Genomic DNA, 15,967 nt, shown 5'->3' on the forward strand with positions numbered 1-15,967 from the left:
ACCATTCCCACCAATTTTCGAGGCCGTACCATCGCCTGGAAGAACTTTCTGTGCCGTTTAGTGCAGGACCACGTTGTGCCCGCAAGGTAAGCCTAAGGCTTAGCTACGAGTACGGTCACCCGGCCGCGCCACCGACAGAACTCGATGACGCCACTCCCTACGGACGCGATGCCGAAATACTCTGACGACGAAGGCGGATGGTACAATCCCGTCTCCCGAAGCAAGGTGAGCAGCCATGAAATCACCAAACTCATCCTGCGACCGACCAGAGGCCTTTACCTCGCCGTATTCAACCCCCGTGGGCTTCACAAGGAGCTAACCCTAAGAGCTGAACTCATCCCCAACGAGGCTGCTAACGCTGCAGTGAGCATCGTTCATGTCAAGAACCTTGCCTTCATGTCATGTAACGACCCCACCGCAACTCAGATATTAGAAGCATGCCAGAAGATAGCAACGGAGAAGGGCCTCTACGACGTCAAGATACACGCAGCGTCCGCGAGGGAAACCTGTCGCGGCGTCATCGACAATGTTGAGCCGCGAACCGAAGCAGCCACCCTTATGAACCACTTAAAGGCACCAGGCTATGAAATTCTCGCCGCCAGGATGATGGGATCGACTAGTACTGCCATCATTACCTTTAAAGACACTTACATCCCTAGAGAAGTGAACTACGACGGGGGCATATACCGCTGCCGCCCTCACCGACCAAGAGCGCAATACTGTTCGAAGTGCTTAGCTATAGGGCCCCGAGCGGATGTGTGTACAAAGGTGACGTACAAACTCTGCCCCAAATGTGGCTCAGCAAAAAAAGACGATGTAGAACACACCTGTATCACTAGGTGTGCAAACTGCGGTGGACCGCACAGTGCAGACAGTAACAGCTGTGAAGTACGACATGCAGCGGACCTGGCAGTCCGCTACCAAGCCTACAACAAGCGCATCACTACTCGAGCAATGATGGACAAGACGCAACAACACAGCACAGCACAAGAAGGACCACAGATGACAACAGTTCGGAACGAAGAGAGAAGAAAGCCAGAGCAGCAAGCACCGAGGAAACAGCCGAGTAAGCAGCCATCCCCCCCAGGACTGGCCCCGGAGAAGCTCAGCCCGAAACAGCAACATCAACCTGAAGGAGGGTACGTCAGCCACTCTCTAAGTAGTAAGTGCCCCACACGCTTAAAGGAGCCATGAAGAGAAAACACAAGTTTGGTTCATTCGAAAGATTGCCTCGTTAGAACCATAACGACACCACTTATAACGCAAACTTCGCTCAAATAAGCTACATAATTAGGAAAAAAGGAAATGACCATGCGACCCACCAGCTCATTTTCCGCAACAGAACCTATGATGTCACTCGAGAATGCTCTGCGATTGGCGGAAGCCGGAAAAAGCAAACGCATGTCAGGCAGGGCTTACAGTTTGCATAGCGAGCTAAATGCCCGTGAAACATCTGCACATTCTTTTTATGACAAAGAACGGTGGAGTAAACGGTTGAAGTTCCGAACGAACACGCAAGCGTGTATGCCAGTGCGTACGAAACTACGGCCAGCCGAACTCGACATCTCGCCGTCGCCACCGTCGCGCAGACGAATTTTCGGATTCAAGGCTCTTCGGGGCCAACGAACCGTTCCAGCACGCACAGCCGCGACCTTGCTTGGTATCGTAATCCCTTTACAGGAGGTTGGCCGTCATATCGCCAACCAGCAAAGGTAAAAATAGAAACAAGGGGAGTAAGGAACACACAGCAGAAACGAGATAGTGCCACTCGTCGCACAGGTTGCGGTATGGAGGTCGTGTTGGCTTGCTGCTGTCGTTACGAGCTCGTTTACAGTTTACAACCAAATGCCCATGTAGTACGGGCAAATCGTCGAGGGAGTGCGACATCCCCGCCGGTGAGATCTCCTTTCATGTGCTGCCCAATGACGAACCTCGGCGAAGCAAGTGGCTACGTTTTGTGAACTTTGCAAACGGAGGAGAAAGAGAGCTAAAGGAAGTACGAGTGTGCTCGCTTCATTTCCGAGGAAGTGATTACGGCAGGGACCCGGATATGCTGGCGCTAGTCGCCGACTTCGTCAAATCGCAATCAAAGCGCTCTGACCTTGGGGAAAAAAATTGCCGTACACACCGCGCATTGAACTGAGATTTAATTAGGCTCCAACCAATACAATGCAAAAAGGCAAAAACCCGACGTTTCGAAGCCGGCTCGGCTTCTTCTTCAGGGGTGACAGTGGCCACGCTGCAGCTGCGTCTTATAGTCTCACATTTGCTGGCCTCGCACAAAGCCCCTCGCTGCGGCACGTAATCCGTGTGCGTACACCGAGGGGAGAGTGCCAAGCGAGCGATTAACATTCCCAGGTGTGCGTTGAATATGCCACGATTCGAGGAAAAGCCGCTTCCTCCAGTTCGTTTCCCTTTCGAGGATGGCCGTTCCGGGGAAGTCAATTTTGTGGTCGGCCACTTCGCAGTGTTCGGCGACTGCACTGCGGACTCTATTTTGTTTCCGGACGTCGTTCTTGTGTTGTCTAATCCTCTCCGGCAGGTTTTTGGTCTCACCGATGTACGAGGCGTTGCACCCCGCGCACGGGATGCGGTAGACGACCCCGGGTGCCTTTGGGGCGGGGGATTAAGCGGCCTATAGTTGTCGAAGGCTTGTGGGCTATTTGTACTCCTACCCCTTTGAAAATGCGGGCCAAGGCCTCGCTTGTTCCTGGAATATACGGCACCGGCACGCGTTTCAGGGGTCCGACGGTTGAAGTTCTTGGAGAGTTTGTCACCCTCTTCTGCTCTTTGCGGCGGGTCACGGAGTGAATGAACTTTTTCGGGTAGCCGTTTTTCTTGAGGTCCGCAAATACAAGGCTTACTTCTTTCTTACGTTCTGATTCGGACGAGCAAATTGCATCAGCTCTGTTAATTAAAGACGACACAACTGAGGCTTTGTGGTTAGCGGGGTGGGCCGAATTAAAATGAAGGTAGCGGCCGGTGTGCGTAGGCTTCCTGTGAACGGAGAACACCAGGCCCCTGCCTCCTCTTGTCACTTGGGCGTCAAGAAAGAGAATGGAGCCGTCTCGTTCACATTCAACCGTGAACTGGATGGCGGGATGAACTGAATTTAGGCGTTTTTTCAGGCTGTCAACTGCGGAGGTCTTCACTATGCAGAAGCAGTCGTCTACATACCGAAGAAAAAGTTTTGGTTTCGGCCGGAAGGAGCTCAAAGCCTTCCCTTCCACGTGTTCCATCGTCAAGTTCGCCATTGTTACAGAGATGGCGGCCCCCATTGCGGTTCCAGTTTGTTGTTTGAAAATTTGCCCATTATGCGAAAAATATGTGCTGGCCAAGCAGAACTCGAGTAGGCGGCATATCTCGTCGGCAGTGAGCGGCGTCCTTTCTTGTAGGGTTGCGTCATTTTCGAGGGCAGTTCGGGCCGCGGATACAGCCAGCGGTACAGGAACACTAGTGAACAATGACACGACGTCGAACGAGACCAGGCTCTCGTCTTCGTCAATGCACACCTGTGACGCAAGTTGCACGAAGTGTCTGGAGTTGCGTACATGAGTCGCGGTCTTCCCGGCGAGGGGGGCCAGGATGCGGTGCAGGAAATTTGAAAGGGCTCGGCACGGGGATGATGTGAAGTCTACGATCGGGCGAAGGGGGGCGCCAGGTTTGTGGATCTTCGGTAATCCGTAGAAACTAGGTGCGGAGCCGTATCCGAAACTGAAACTAACGATATGGGAGCGGAAACATCTCATCCCGACAACCACGCTCCCCGTCACTCGCCTCTTCCCAAACGAAGCCGTACCTCAGAGGACTCCCTCCACGTAGCAGATGGGAATTATCACTCGATTGAGCTCCAGGTCCTTAGGCAACGCATTCAGGAAATGGAGATCAGGATTGAGCACCTAACCAAAACCTTACAGCAAAAGGTTGAGGAAGAAATAATGAATCACAGCAGAGCCATACTTGACAGAGTCGCAGAACAATATGCCCCCATCTCCAGCCTTCTGAAAAAATTGCCCTACACCTTAACACTGCTGTTGATGAGGATGGCGCACGACCGTGAGATGCGAATTCTGCAATGGAATTGCAGGGGTTTTAGGGGGAAGCGCAGTGCTCTTCAACACTGGATCGCAGCGCAGGCAGCCAAACCACACATACTTTTACTCCAGGAAACGGGCAAGCAGCCCCGGCTAACTGGATACATTACACACCAAAAATCTGATCACCTCGCTATCTTGTAATATCGTCTATACATGCAGAAATTGAATTCGACACAGAGCATAGTCTGACAATCAAATTAAAAACTCAACACAGCGCTCTTCATGTCACCAATATCTATAGCCCTCCACGGGACAATTTATCTGAATTACCGGAGCTCCTGAGGCCGACGGTACCTAGACGCCAATACGAGCATATCCTTGCGGGCGACTTCAACGCCCCGCACACTGCTTGGGGGTACAAGCGAGACAGTAAAAAAGGGAGAAAACTTCTCCGCACACTTCAGGAAGCCAATTATTGTGTCCATAATGACTTCCAGGAATATACTAGATTAGGGAATTCCGTAGAACGCAATACCAATCCCGACTTGAGTACAGCCACAGAGGGGGTGGAGATCAACTGGGTACACACGCAGGAATACATGGGTAGTGATCACGCCATCCTACTAATCAACGTTCGGGCCGAACCCAAAAAACTCAAATGGAAAAAGCACTCTATAACTGACTGGACTAAATTCCGCAAAGATCGAGAGGGCCAACGCCCGTCAAACCTTGGTGCTTGAACCAAAGAAGTACTAACCACCATGAAGAAATACGCGAAATATTACTGTGGCAATGAAAATAAGCCCAACGTAGACACGCACCTGTCTCATTGCTTCGAGGCTCGAACAGCCCTGATAAAAAGATGGACAAAACGCAAGACCAATCGAGCACGCATCTCTAAACTCAATGACCACATCCATCAGCTGCGTAAGGTCCGATCAGCTGCGTAAGGAGCAATGGATGGAGATTTGCGAAAGCCTACAGGGCACACTCAGCATGAGTAGAACTTGGCGCATTTTAAGACCGCTCTTTGCACCAGACGCCACGAAGACTATGACCCAGCACAAGCTACAAAGCCTAATAAATAAATATGAGGACCCTACTAGACTATTACAGAATATCAAAAGTCAATACATAGCTACAAGATGCCAACCGCACTACACAGGGCCGAACAATTATGAAGTTGACACTGAATTTACTATGGCGGAATTGCGGGCAGCGTTACGTCAATGCAAGGGCAAGACGGCTCCTGGCCCAGATACAATTACTACTGTTCACCTCCGAAACCTTGCAGATGAAGACTTGGAAACCCTACTAGCCGAAATCAATAAAATCTGGAAGGGACAAGCCCTCTACGGAGAATGGAAACTAGGGCAGATGATTTTTATCCCCAAGCCCGGAAAGCCCATCCAGTTCACCAACCTTCGACCCATTACTCGCACGTCTAACGTGGGAAAAGTAATGGAACGCATGGTCCTCAAACGGCTGCAACACCACCTCGAGTGTAACAACATCTTACTCCACAACATGATTGGATTTCGTAGCAAACTTTCAACTCAAGACACTCTGCTCCCGATATACGAGGATGTCCATAAGGACGCTAGCTTAGCCCAATTTAAAGCAATTCTTGCCATCAACCTCAAAAAAGCATTCGATAATGTTTATGACGACGCCATGCTTGAAGAATTAATACATACAGGTTGTGGCCACCACCTATACCGGTATGTCGCAGATTTTCTGCGTGGAAGACAACTTATTATTGGTGTCGATGAGTACAGATCACGCCCTATTTCTCATCCCCAGATCACGCCCTATTTCTCATTCTCATCAATGATCTGTCCTGTCGCCAAAACTCTTCAACTTGGCAATGCTAAAAATTCATAGAGCCCTCGCGGCAATTCCCGATATTAAATATTTTTTGTACGCCGACGATATCACAATCTGGACCAATTCAGGCGACGCGGGACAAATTCAGGACAACCTTCAAGACGCACTACATGCGGTAGAGGACTCCGCGAAGAGGATCGGACTTGAATGCTCCGCCGAAAAGACAGAAATTCTCCTCGTACACAACTCGCGGTGGAAGCCGCCCACTGTGCGGCTCACACATCAAGGCAATCCAGCATCAAAATCCTTGGACTACATATACAGGCAGACGGAGGTGGACACAAAGCAGTCAACCACACACTCAAGCAAGGGGAGCAAACCCTCCACATGGTCGGTAACAAAAACCGGGGCTCGAAGGAAGCAGACCTTCTCAAACTACGGGATGCACTCATCACCAGTGGAATTCGATGGCAAATGCTATACCTAATCTTACAAAAACTCTTCAAAATGGACTTGATAGGCTAATCAGGAAAGCCACGAAGTTAGCATTAGGCCTTCCCATCAACACTAAAAATGAAAGCCTGGATGCTACGGGAACAGTTTACAAGGTTGAAGAAGTCATCGCAGGCACAGATATAATCAGTTACGCCGAGTGGAATCCACCCAAGCAGGCCGCGTCATCATGATTGAATTGGGATATAACCCAAACCGGAGGAACCGATGCGATGCAATCCCTATTCCGCAAAACGTTCTGCAGCACCTACACGTAGCCCAATCCCACGGCATATGGATGTAGAAGAAACCCCCGCCCGCAGAAAAAATCGAGCCAGCTACTTTTGCAAAAAGATCGCAAGAGATCCGAACAATACTCATGTCTTCACCGACGCGGCCAAGAGAGGCAACATGTGTGCCATAGCCCACGTGACCACCATAGGAGAAACGAACACTGATCTCCGCAACTGCCACAGAGTGGAGGAGGCGGAAATTCTCGCCATAGCCCTTGCAGCAGTTCACCAATCCGAACCTAGTAGAATCACCAATATTTACACCGATTCGAAAAAAGCACGCACTATTTTGGGCCAAAACACTAGCCATCCGAATGCGTTACCCCCTTTTTCTGCCGTCAAAGGACCAGTTCGGGTGTACTGGATCCCTGGGCACACTGCAGCATGTGGTGGAGTGAAGGAGCTGACCTGCTCGCCCGCGAAACCCTTCTCCGGGCTCCCGACATCAGTGACCAAGTCCAGAACCCTAGTCCTCCTGCCATCACACTAAAGACATACCTACCCGATAAGAGACGTCTGCCGTCACCTCATCCCAGACTGACCCGGCAGGAACAGGTTACCCTTCATCAGGCACAGACAAACACGCTTCTAACACCAGCTCTACTTCACCTGTACAGAAGCCATACACACACACCCCTCCCAAAGTGCACGCTGTAAGGTACCGCAGGATCAAACCCACATTCTGTGGGTCTGCCCAGACACCAAGCCAATTAGGGCACATCACACTAGAGAGCGGCTGACTACTGCAACCAAGTTGGAGAAGCAGAGGAGCCTGGCGGACTTCATCTTGAAGGCCACCAGAAGCTGCCTGGAACGAGGCGGCTCTTAGCCTCCCCGCCATTCCCGTTTCCCCTTCCGTTTTGAAAGGAAATAAAGTATTATCTCTCTCTCTCTCTCTCTTCTACATTCCCTGGGGGTCGAGGGACAACGAATCTACTACACGCTACCAGGGAAGCAACCTACGGAGGACGACGACGATTTCAAGACTGCTCTACAGACGCTCGAGGCCTACTACGCAGCAAGTACTAACGTTGCCATTGAACGCCAGCGGTTTGGTCAACGCGTTCAGTTGCCGGGTGAGACCGCGGACATGTTCGTTTCTTCGCTGCGAGAACTTTCACTTTCCTGCGCCTTTAATGACAGGGCCGACGAGTTCATACGCGACCAACTCCTCGCCAAGGCGAGCAACACCGTACTTCGGGAGCGGCTACGTTTGGAATGCTCCTCATTCACGTTGGACAGGGCCCTCACAATTGCTCGAAGTATCGAAGAAGCTGCAAAATATTCCAAGGAGTTGTTATCAGCTAGCCCTGCAGGGTACGTGCAAAAAGTGGATAAGCGTTTGCCGCCAGGGCCAGCCGAACGTCCCTCGTCGGGACAGAATAGTAGGACTTGCTTTCGCTGCGGCTCTGCGAAACACTTAGCCAATTCTAGCATTTGCAAAGCCAGGAACAAGACCTGCAACAACTGTGGCAAGGTAGGCCATTTCGAGAGAGTCTGTCGTAGCGAGAAGCTTAGCAAGAAGTCACTCGCTGTTCAAGAAGTCCAGCACCACGATCCAACAGCTGTCAGCGTACTGCAACTTAACGGGGAGCAGAGCACTGGAGTGCGCATACAACTACAGGGTACAGGGTCAAGAAACTCTCGTCGATTTCCTTGTGGACACGGGTTCTGCAGTTTCAATTTTTCCTGCTGACACGTACAGCAAACTGAGGCCTCCACCACCACTCCAGCCAACATCGGCGACATTGCTCGATTTTTCACGCAGAAAAATCAACATTCAAGGATGCTTCGCCACTCCAGTCCAGTATCGGAACCGGCATGCTCAACTTCTTTTCTAGGTGGTACCACAAGGCACAAATCTCCTGTGAATGGACGCCATCAACACACTGCAACTACAGATAAATGGTACGTCACTGAGTTGCTTCCGCACTTCATGTAAACTGGAAGAGCTCTCTCCTGACCTGCTATCCAACTACACAATAGAATAGAAGAAGGGCACTGAAAAAACTGTCGCAGATGCCCTTTCCCGGTTACCGGAGAAGTATGGAGCCTGTCCGGAGCCGGAAGATACTGTTTGCTTTGTTTCTTCATGTTTAACTCACGTGACTGGGAATTTGTAACCGCAACTGCGGGGGATTCTGTACTTTGCGAAGTGATGCAGTGGACAACGTCCAGGTAGCCATCAGCCAAGACGCTGCCTCCAGAAGCAATGCCTTTCTACAGGGTTCGGGACGAACTGTCAGTGATGAATGACCTGCTGCTCCGAGGGGAACAGTTCGTGGTACCTTCTTTGTTGGTGAGCAGACTTCTGGATATCGCCCATGAATCACACCCAGGCATGACGCGTACAAAGCAACGGCTCCGAGAAAAATACTGGTGGCCTGGCATGAACAAGCACGTCGAACAGCTGATCAAGTCTTGTGTCGTTTGTCAGTCTGTTGACAAATCAGCAAAGCCAGTTGTGCCGCTAATGCAGCCGGTACCATTTCCTTCAGCACCGTGGGAGAAGATAGGCATCGACATCGTTGGTCCTTTCGCAAGGGCTCCTCAGGACTGTCGTTTTGCCATTACTTTAGTAGACTACTTCAGCAAGTGGGCAGAAGTAGGGTTCACCTTCAACGTCACTTCAGCGATGACCATGTCCTTTTTGCGGAGTATATTTAGCCGTGAAAGCTATCCCAAGGAGATAGTGAGTGACCATGGGCCACAATTTACATCCGTCGAGTTTGAATAATTCTTGCGCAATAGAGGTATCCACCACAAATTCTCGGCAGTCTATCATCCACAGTCAAATGGACAAGTGTAACGGTTTAATCGAGTGTTAAAGGACTACGTTCAGGTGTGTCTGGAGGAACACCGCCCACTAAAGGAGGCTGTCACAGAGTACCTTGGGATCTACCGCTGCACCCCGCATGCAACTACAGGTCAGAAACCTACACGGCCGTCACCCAAGGACCAGACTCGATCTCGCTGCAGGACCGACTGGAAGTGTTCCTGAGGTCGAAGGCGTGGAGCTTCAAGCCGTCAAGCAAAGGGTAACTCTGAAACTAGTTGCTAGCAAGCACTATAGGGACCGGGCGGCCGTTGTATGGCACCACCGTCGCTTCAGTGAACAGCGCCGCCCGTGGCGAACCACTCGTCAGTGGAATGCCGATGGCGGTCAGCGCAGCGTAACGGTGCATGGCTTTCTGTCGTTTTTCTGCGGTGCGGCTTGCAATGCGTACGTAACCCCACGTGCATTTTTCAGATCGGTAAATCTTGAGGGTGGATGTGACCTTTACGAGGCATGCCATGTGTGTGATTTACGCCCATACTCATTTACAAATAGCAGACGACGCTCAATGCGCCAAGCTGGAAGTCAAGCTGGAAGTAAAAGTTCGTTGCTTCATTCAATTTTTTATGCCTGCATGCAGTTTCGCGTATCGAGGAGTATACTGCAGCTAAATGCTCCCACAAAGCCGGTGTGTGCAACCGATCTAGGAATGCTGCGGCGCTGGTCTTGGGCAGTTGATGACGAAACGGCGTCGACATCGTGCACAAGCGAAAGACAAAGTTGGGGGGTGTCTTCTAAGATTTACCTCAAAACAGAAATTGTGATGGACGACACTTCCGTAACTTCATTACCTGCGGCTGAAACGTGTTTAATTTCACAGAAATGCTCTTACTACAGTAATCGGGAATCGTTGATAGAATAAATACCGCATGATCACTAGTAGAACGTTATTGGTTGTCGTGGAGAAGCATTGCTTTACAATAATTGCAATGGTTGCTGGCTAGTTAGTAAATGGTTTTTCAGAAACCAATTCCTGCGTGGCTGAAGGACGCAAGAATGGAGGGTGCCCGAAACCTGCACTCAGCTTCACGACTGAATGCTGCGGTCGGTTTACAAGCTGCCACCTACGCTTGAAAAATCATGCACACCTTCGTGTAACGACGATGAGGGTTTATCGCAAAGTTCTATCGATGGGTTTCCTTGGTTGCCTTCTGGATTGAAACTTTGACTAGTTGAGCTTCGAATTTGAACAGCACGCAGTTTGGTCTTTTGATCGCAGCGTCTTTGACTTTGACCATTTCCCATTCGATTTCGCAGGAAGAAAGCTTTGCATTCAACCATCATAATCATTAGACGAAGGGCTAAATGATATTGCTGTTTAATTTTGAACTTCCATGCCCTCCTCTGCAAATATAAACTTTGTCCAGCGTGTCGGAAATGTGTCTGTGCTGGAGGACTCGGGCTCATGCACCGATATTTGAGGCAACTAATCACGCGTTTTTGGTGTCTTCACCAGACATTACACGATTTTTAGGTACTCTGTAAAGAATACTTAAGCATTAAAAAACACCGGCTCACGTTAACACTGCCACATTTTTTAACTATCGGTGCCAGCCTTTATTCTACGCAGGTGGTAAAACGGGCAGGGGAGGAGGGATGGTGGATGGTGTGTAGCTTAGGCTGTTGAGTTGGTGAATAATTTTGGCTCTTGTTAAAATGACCACCACAAATGTGGGATACACTTGGGCTTTCAGGCTCCCATGCTGTCACAGTGTCGCTCACCAAAACCGAAGGCACAAAGCTCACGGTTACAGAAAGTGTAAACTACCGCAACATTTCTACGGCTACACGGTAATCCATGTCGTATGCAGGTGCCTTTCTATTTAAAGCAGACGTATCGAGGTATCCCAGCGCTAAGGCTGGCGTGGAAACCGTAGTCATTGAAACCAGTGAAAATAATTTAAACTGGTAGAAATGAATAATAACATTGCTAATAGTTTTATTCCTACTCAGATCGCGCGGAGCCAGGCGCAGAGCGCTGCAAAAAGCGCTCGTGTCAATGTAGCCCATTCCCAACCTTACAAGCGTCCAATAAGTTTGCGTAGCCGTTAGTGCATTTAAGAAGAAAATAATACTACTAATAGTAGTTTTATTCGTACTCAGAACGAGTGTAGCCAAGCGCAGATCGCTGCAAAATGCGCTCATACCCAACTTTAGAAGCGTCCGACAAGTTTACGTAGTCATTACTGCATCTAAGAACCCAACACATCTGTCTAGACTTTGTTTCACCGCACATATACGCTCACAACACCACCAAAACATTCAAAGCACCGAAGCAAACACGAAAAAAACAACGGGAGGCTGTGTAGTCCAATGCACCGGCTCATTCCACTGACGAGCGGAGCGCCGAGTGGTGGCGCCACCCGTCCAGCTGCCCGGTCCCTATACTGATCGACGTCGTGCAGCCAAACATTCGTCACTGAGCGCAGGTCAAGCAGTTCGGATTAAGCTACCGGGACATGTGCCAAAGGGTTCCCCATCGTATTCACCTCCTTTCACCTTTGTTCGGCGCAAACATGAGGACACGTACGAGCTGAGCGACGGTCGCGTTTGAAATCGTGAGCGGCTGATTCCATACACTGCAGCCTGGAATCCTGAGACAGATGCAACCTGCGTTTTCCCTGGACTCCCGGCTCCACAGCAGCACAGTCCCCGAGTGCCCAGTTCCAGCCACTTACTACCCTGGCCAGCACCGACGGAACGGCAGTTCCAACTTCTGCAAGTGCTGGTGTGCCGAATGTTGATGTCACGGACATGAGTGTACCAAGGAACGTGCCGGTAGGGACTGAGACAAGTGCTGCAAGTGAGGCTCCACGGCGATCCTACTAGAGACCGACGCAAGCCTGCGTGGCTGGCTGAATATGACTTATGAGACAATGCAGAGACAACTTATGAGTGCGTGCCCCCTTTTTTTGGGAGGAGGGGATGTTGTGTTGTGTGACGGTGTGCTGCCCCTTTTATGGGAGGAGGGGTTGTTGTGTTGGGTAATGTAGTTCTGTTCATGCCACCAGGTGGCATACAGTTCTAAGGTGGCCAATTTCCAGTATCATCATCAGTAACCACAGCCCGGTTATAAATAGCATGCAAAAAGAATAAAGGCTCCCTTTTCTGTGGGTTCGAGGTTGCCTCTGCTTCTCTGCCAAGTATGGTGACTCGGTGGGCGGCGGATACAACACAGAGAACCAGTATAATATCCAGGAAAGGTCGTATCGGCACAGAGCACAACATTCGTGACTTCTTCGTCGTTTGCTTCGGGCGACGAAGACAATAAGAACCATTCTGCACACTTTCCCAGGCACCACGGACGACCTCCTCAAAATGCCTCGGCAGTCATACTTGCCTCTGCCATCTCAGCACCAGACTACACGGGCGATCCAAAACAACACATGGACTGGCGCATTAACGAGTCGTAGGTACGGGAGGTTCAAGCCAAAATCGGATGAATCGCAGGTATGGCGGACGCTAGCATATCTTAAAATAGTTGACAATTAGCATTACAAGATCGCATTAAAAGTGTTCTTTTATCTAGAAAGTTTATTGGATGATTTTACAACTTGGTTATACACAATTAGTTGGTGAAGGCAGGGAACGTAAATTGCAAGTAAACGTTGTAGGGATCGCGACTTTTACGCGCACATCTTTCTGGCTAGCTTTTCACCGCGACCGGCGTTGCACAGCGCGCCTCGCGCGCGCTACGGGAGCGCGCCAGCAAGCGGAGGGTTCACTGTCGCTGGGGTGGAGTCGACCCTTTTCCACTCTGCCTTGCGCGAAAACCAGTTATTCCTCCGCACTAGCGCCACCGTTTGGCGAGGTCCGGTGGGATGTAGCATGACGACAGGACAGCCTTGGGGATGCGGTAGCGCGCGGACGTTTCGGCGCGCTTATCCGGTCCTGCGGAACGCTCCACAAAGGGACGCATCCGGGTGAGCTCGGAGACCGTACCCGCGCTCGCACGCGCGCCGCCCGCTGCTCCGGTATTCCATCGGTGAGTCGAACCATCTCGATCTCTAGCGTTTTTAGCGCCTTTGTGGCCTACGATTAGTCTGTATGCAGTATAGTTGATTTGCACGTTGCAATAAATGCTTTTCCCCTTGTCGCCTTTGTCTGTCTCCGCAAACAGCGGACACGTCCGAAAGTGGCGCTCGCGAGTCGTGTTTGCTGAGCGCCGATGGCTGAAGGGTGGAGAATATAGTGTGTGAAATGTAGAATCCCAAAATGTTCAAGGTCCGCGTTTTGCTTGCTTGAATTGATAATGCTTGAATCTATAAGCCTGCGCACGCGCTTGCAGCGGTCCATGTCTGGTTATCTTTTTCTGGCACCATGCATTGTAAGATATTCTGTACCATCTATTTCATGATGCATGCATTGCATGATCTGCGTTGTAAGGTGCCACAGTTGTCAGCAGCTTTACTAGCACCACGTATATCGATTCTATGCTGTTAGGGATCCCACTACAGATCGGTTAAATAATTAGAATATGGCTTACTGTTCATGCAACTCATCGCCCTGTTCGGTGATGTGTCCGCTCTTCATCTATAAAAAGTCGCACAAACTATACCCCATATCGTGCGTATTAGTTAAATATCATACAGGTCGTAAGAATGTGTCGCAGAACTTCTGCTGTTCATCGATCGTTAAAGTGATTACGGCATCAACGAATTGTTGTAAGATTTCTGTAGTGACAGATTCGACACATCTTCGACATGTGGTTCAAATCTCTGTGATTTGATACCTGCAACAGGGATGCTTATCGTACCATACTTTGAACAGGAAACAACCGTTTTCTGTTTAGCAATCGTTAAGCGAAAAGAAATTCCTGCTGCTACTCAGAAATATCCCTCCGAATAAAGCTGTTGTGAAAAAGCCTTTTTGCGTGACGCTCTCGACAAACGTTGAAGTCCACCCAAGATAAAAAATAGGACAGGATTACGAATTCAATAATGCACATACCACGACTTTGGGGACTCCTTCATTGTCTACTCAAAAGAATGACGATGCTAACGAATTTGTTGGTGTCTTCCCAGGTAGGTTATTCTCTATGCTTTTCTAGTAGGTCCTCCTGGCACGGGTGAGCATCAGGTGAGGAAAACAATAAATTCACAACTGCAGGATCAATCACGCGACAGAAAGAAGAAACAACAAGAGTATTTAGTACATAGATACAGCACATTCATCAGTGGCGGATGCGCAAAGAGCATCTGGGAAGCACTCGAGCCGTATTAGACACGACCTCGTCATTGGTTTGTCGATCACTTCTGAAAAAATATTTTCGAACCCGCGAGGAGCCTAAAATATTGAGACATAATAGCCCACATACAATGATCAGAAAGCTAGAGATCAGGGGCGGGGCAGTGGACATCGTTTCTGACACTTAAAAGTGGCCTTAGGAGGACCTGTTTTCAGTTCCCGCCATCGGCTATGCCTCCTGTACAGGCGCACAGCGCGTCCTGGCACGGGCGCGGCTCACTCGAGTTCGAATCAGCGTGCTGATGGGCACCTCGACGTAGTGCACGACGACTCTAGCGAGGCTGCCGTGGCATTGCCGGGGTCATTCCGAGTCCGAGTCAATGTCCGAGACAACGCCTAGCCGGCGGCCGAGTGCTCTAAGATTGTGCACCACTTCCTCCTGGACAAGGTTGAAGCACATTGCAATGAGCGCAAGGCCGACGAGCAGGTACAGCGAGCAGATGACCAGCTTTTCCTGCGAGCCACTGTCCGACACCACGGTGTCACCGGGGACCAGGTCGCCAAAGCCGATGGTGCTGAGGGTGACGAAGCAGAAGTACGATCCGTCCAAGTAGTTCCACTCCTCCCACACCGCGAACAGCACTGCTCCGCCGCAGATGTAGCCGCCGATGATGGTCATGCACAGCACGATGGGCACCGTCACTCTCGCCCGTTCCTCCTCGTCCTCCGAGGGCTCCTCCCGCTGGGCCTGCGCACGCGCCGCCAAGTGTGAGGAAAGTTCCGCCCAACTGAACGAAGAACACCGAAGGTAGCGAAGCTAAGCAGAACCTTCATGACCATCACGATAGATTAAGCCCACGATTGCGGCAGACTTGGTTCTTCGCTGCCGCAACGACCTTTACGACACCTTTGTTGCTACAAGGAAGCTCAGGTTAACACGTAACACTTGAAATCAGCGAAACTGTACGCAACCTTCACGGCCATCCCGACGGTTCAAGTCCGCGATTACAGCCGATTTGCTTCTTCTTCGCTTCCGCAAAGACCTTTACTCCACCTTTTCGTTGCTATAAGTGTGAGCTTCCTTGATATTTTTAGGCGAGCGTCCTCTTCGTCAGGCGTGCGGACAACCTGTGGGCGACACATCCCTGCGATGAGGTGGCGCACTTCCAAGACGCACTATTGCACTAACTCTTAGCACATACGAACGGGCTATTGGTGGCGAGTTGGGCAAATTGGTGGATCAAGTTGCATGGCTGACGAGTAAAGCGCATAAGGGCGAAGGAGGACAACAGAGA

General features: G+C 50.4%; 1 protein-coding gene across 1 annotated transcript in view; it reads right to left on the reverse strand.

The window, feature by feature from the left end:
- Nucleotides 1–14,618: 14,618 nt before the first annotated feature.
- LOC144165164 (TWiK family of potassium channels protein 7-like) overlaps nt 14,619–15,967 on the reverse strand; it is a 45,776-nt gene continuing 44,427 nt past the window's right edge. Inside the window, exon 3 of the mRNA XM_077695268.1 lies at nt 14,619–15,420. Coding sequence (XP_077551394.1) covers nt 15,034–15,420 — 387 coding nt within the window. The 3' untranslated portion in view covers nt 14,619–15,033. The remainder of the gene's footprint in view (nt 15,421–15,967) is intronic.

This window comes from Haemaphysalis longicornis, unplaced genomic scaffold (assembly GCF_048455015.1).
Source record: "Haemaphysalis longicornis isolate Haplotype H1 unplaced genomic scaffold, Haemaphysalis longicornis Haplotype H1 scaffold_14, whole genome shotgun sequence".
Taxonomy (NCBI): domain Eukaryota; kingdom Metazoa; phylum Arthropoda; class Arachnida; order Ixodida; family Ixodidae; genus Haemaphysalis; species Haemaphysalis longicornis.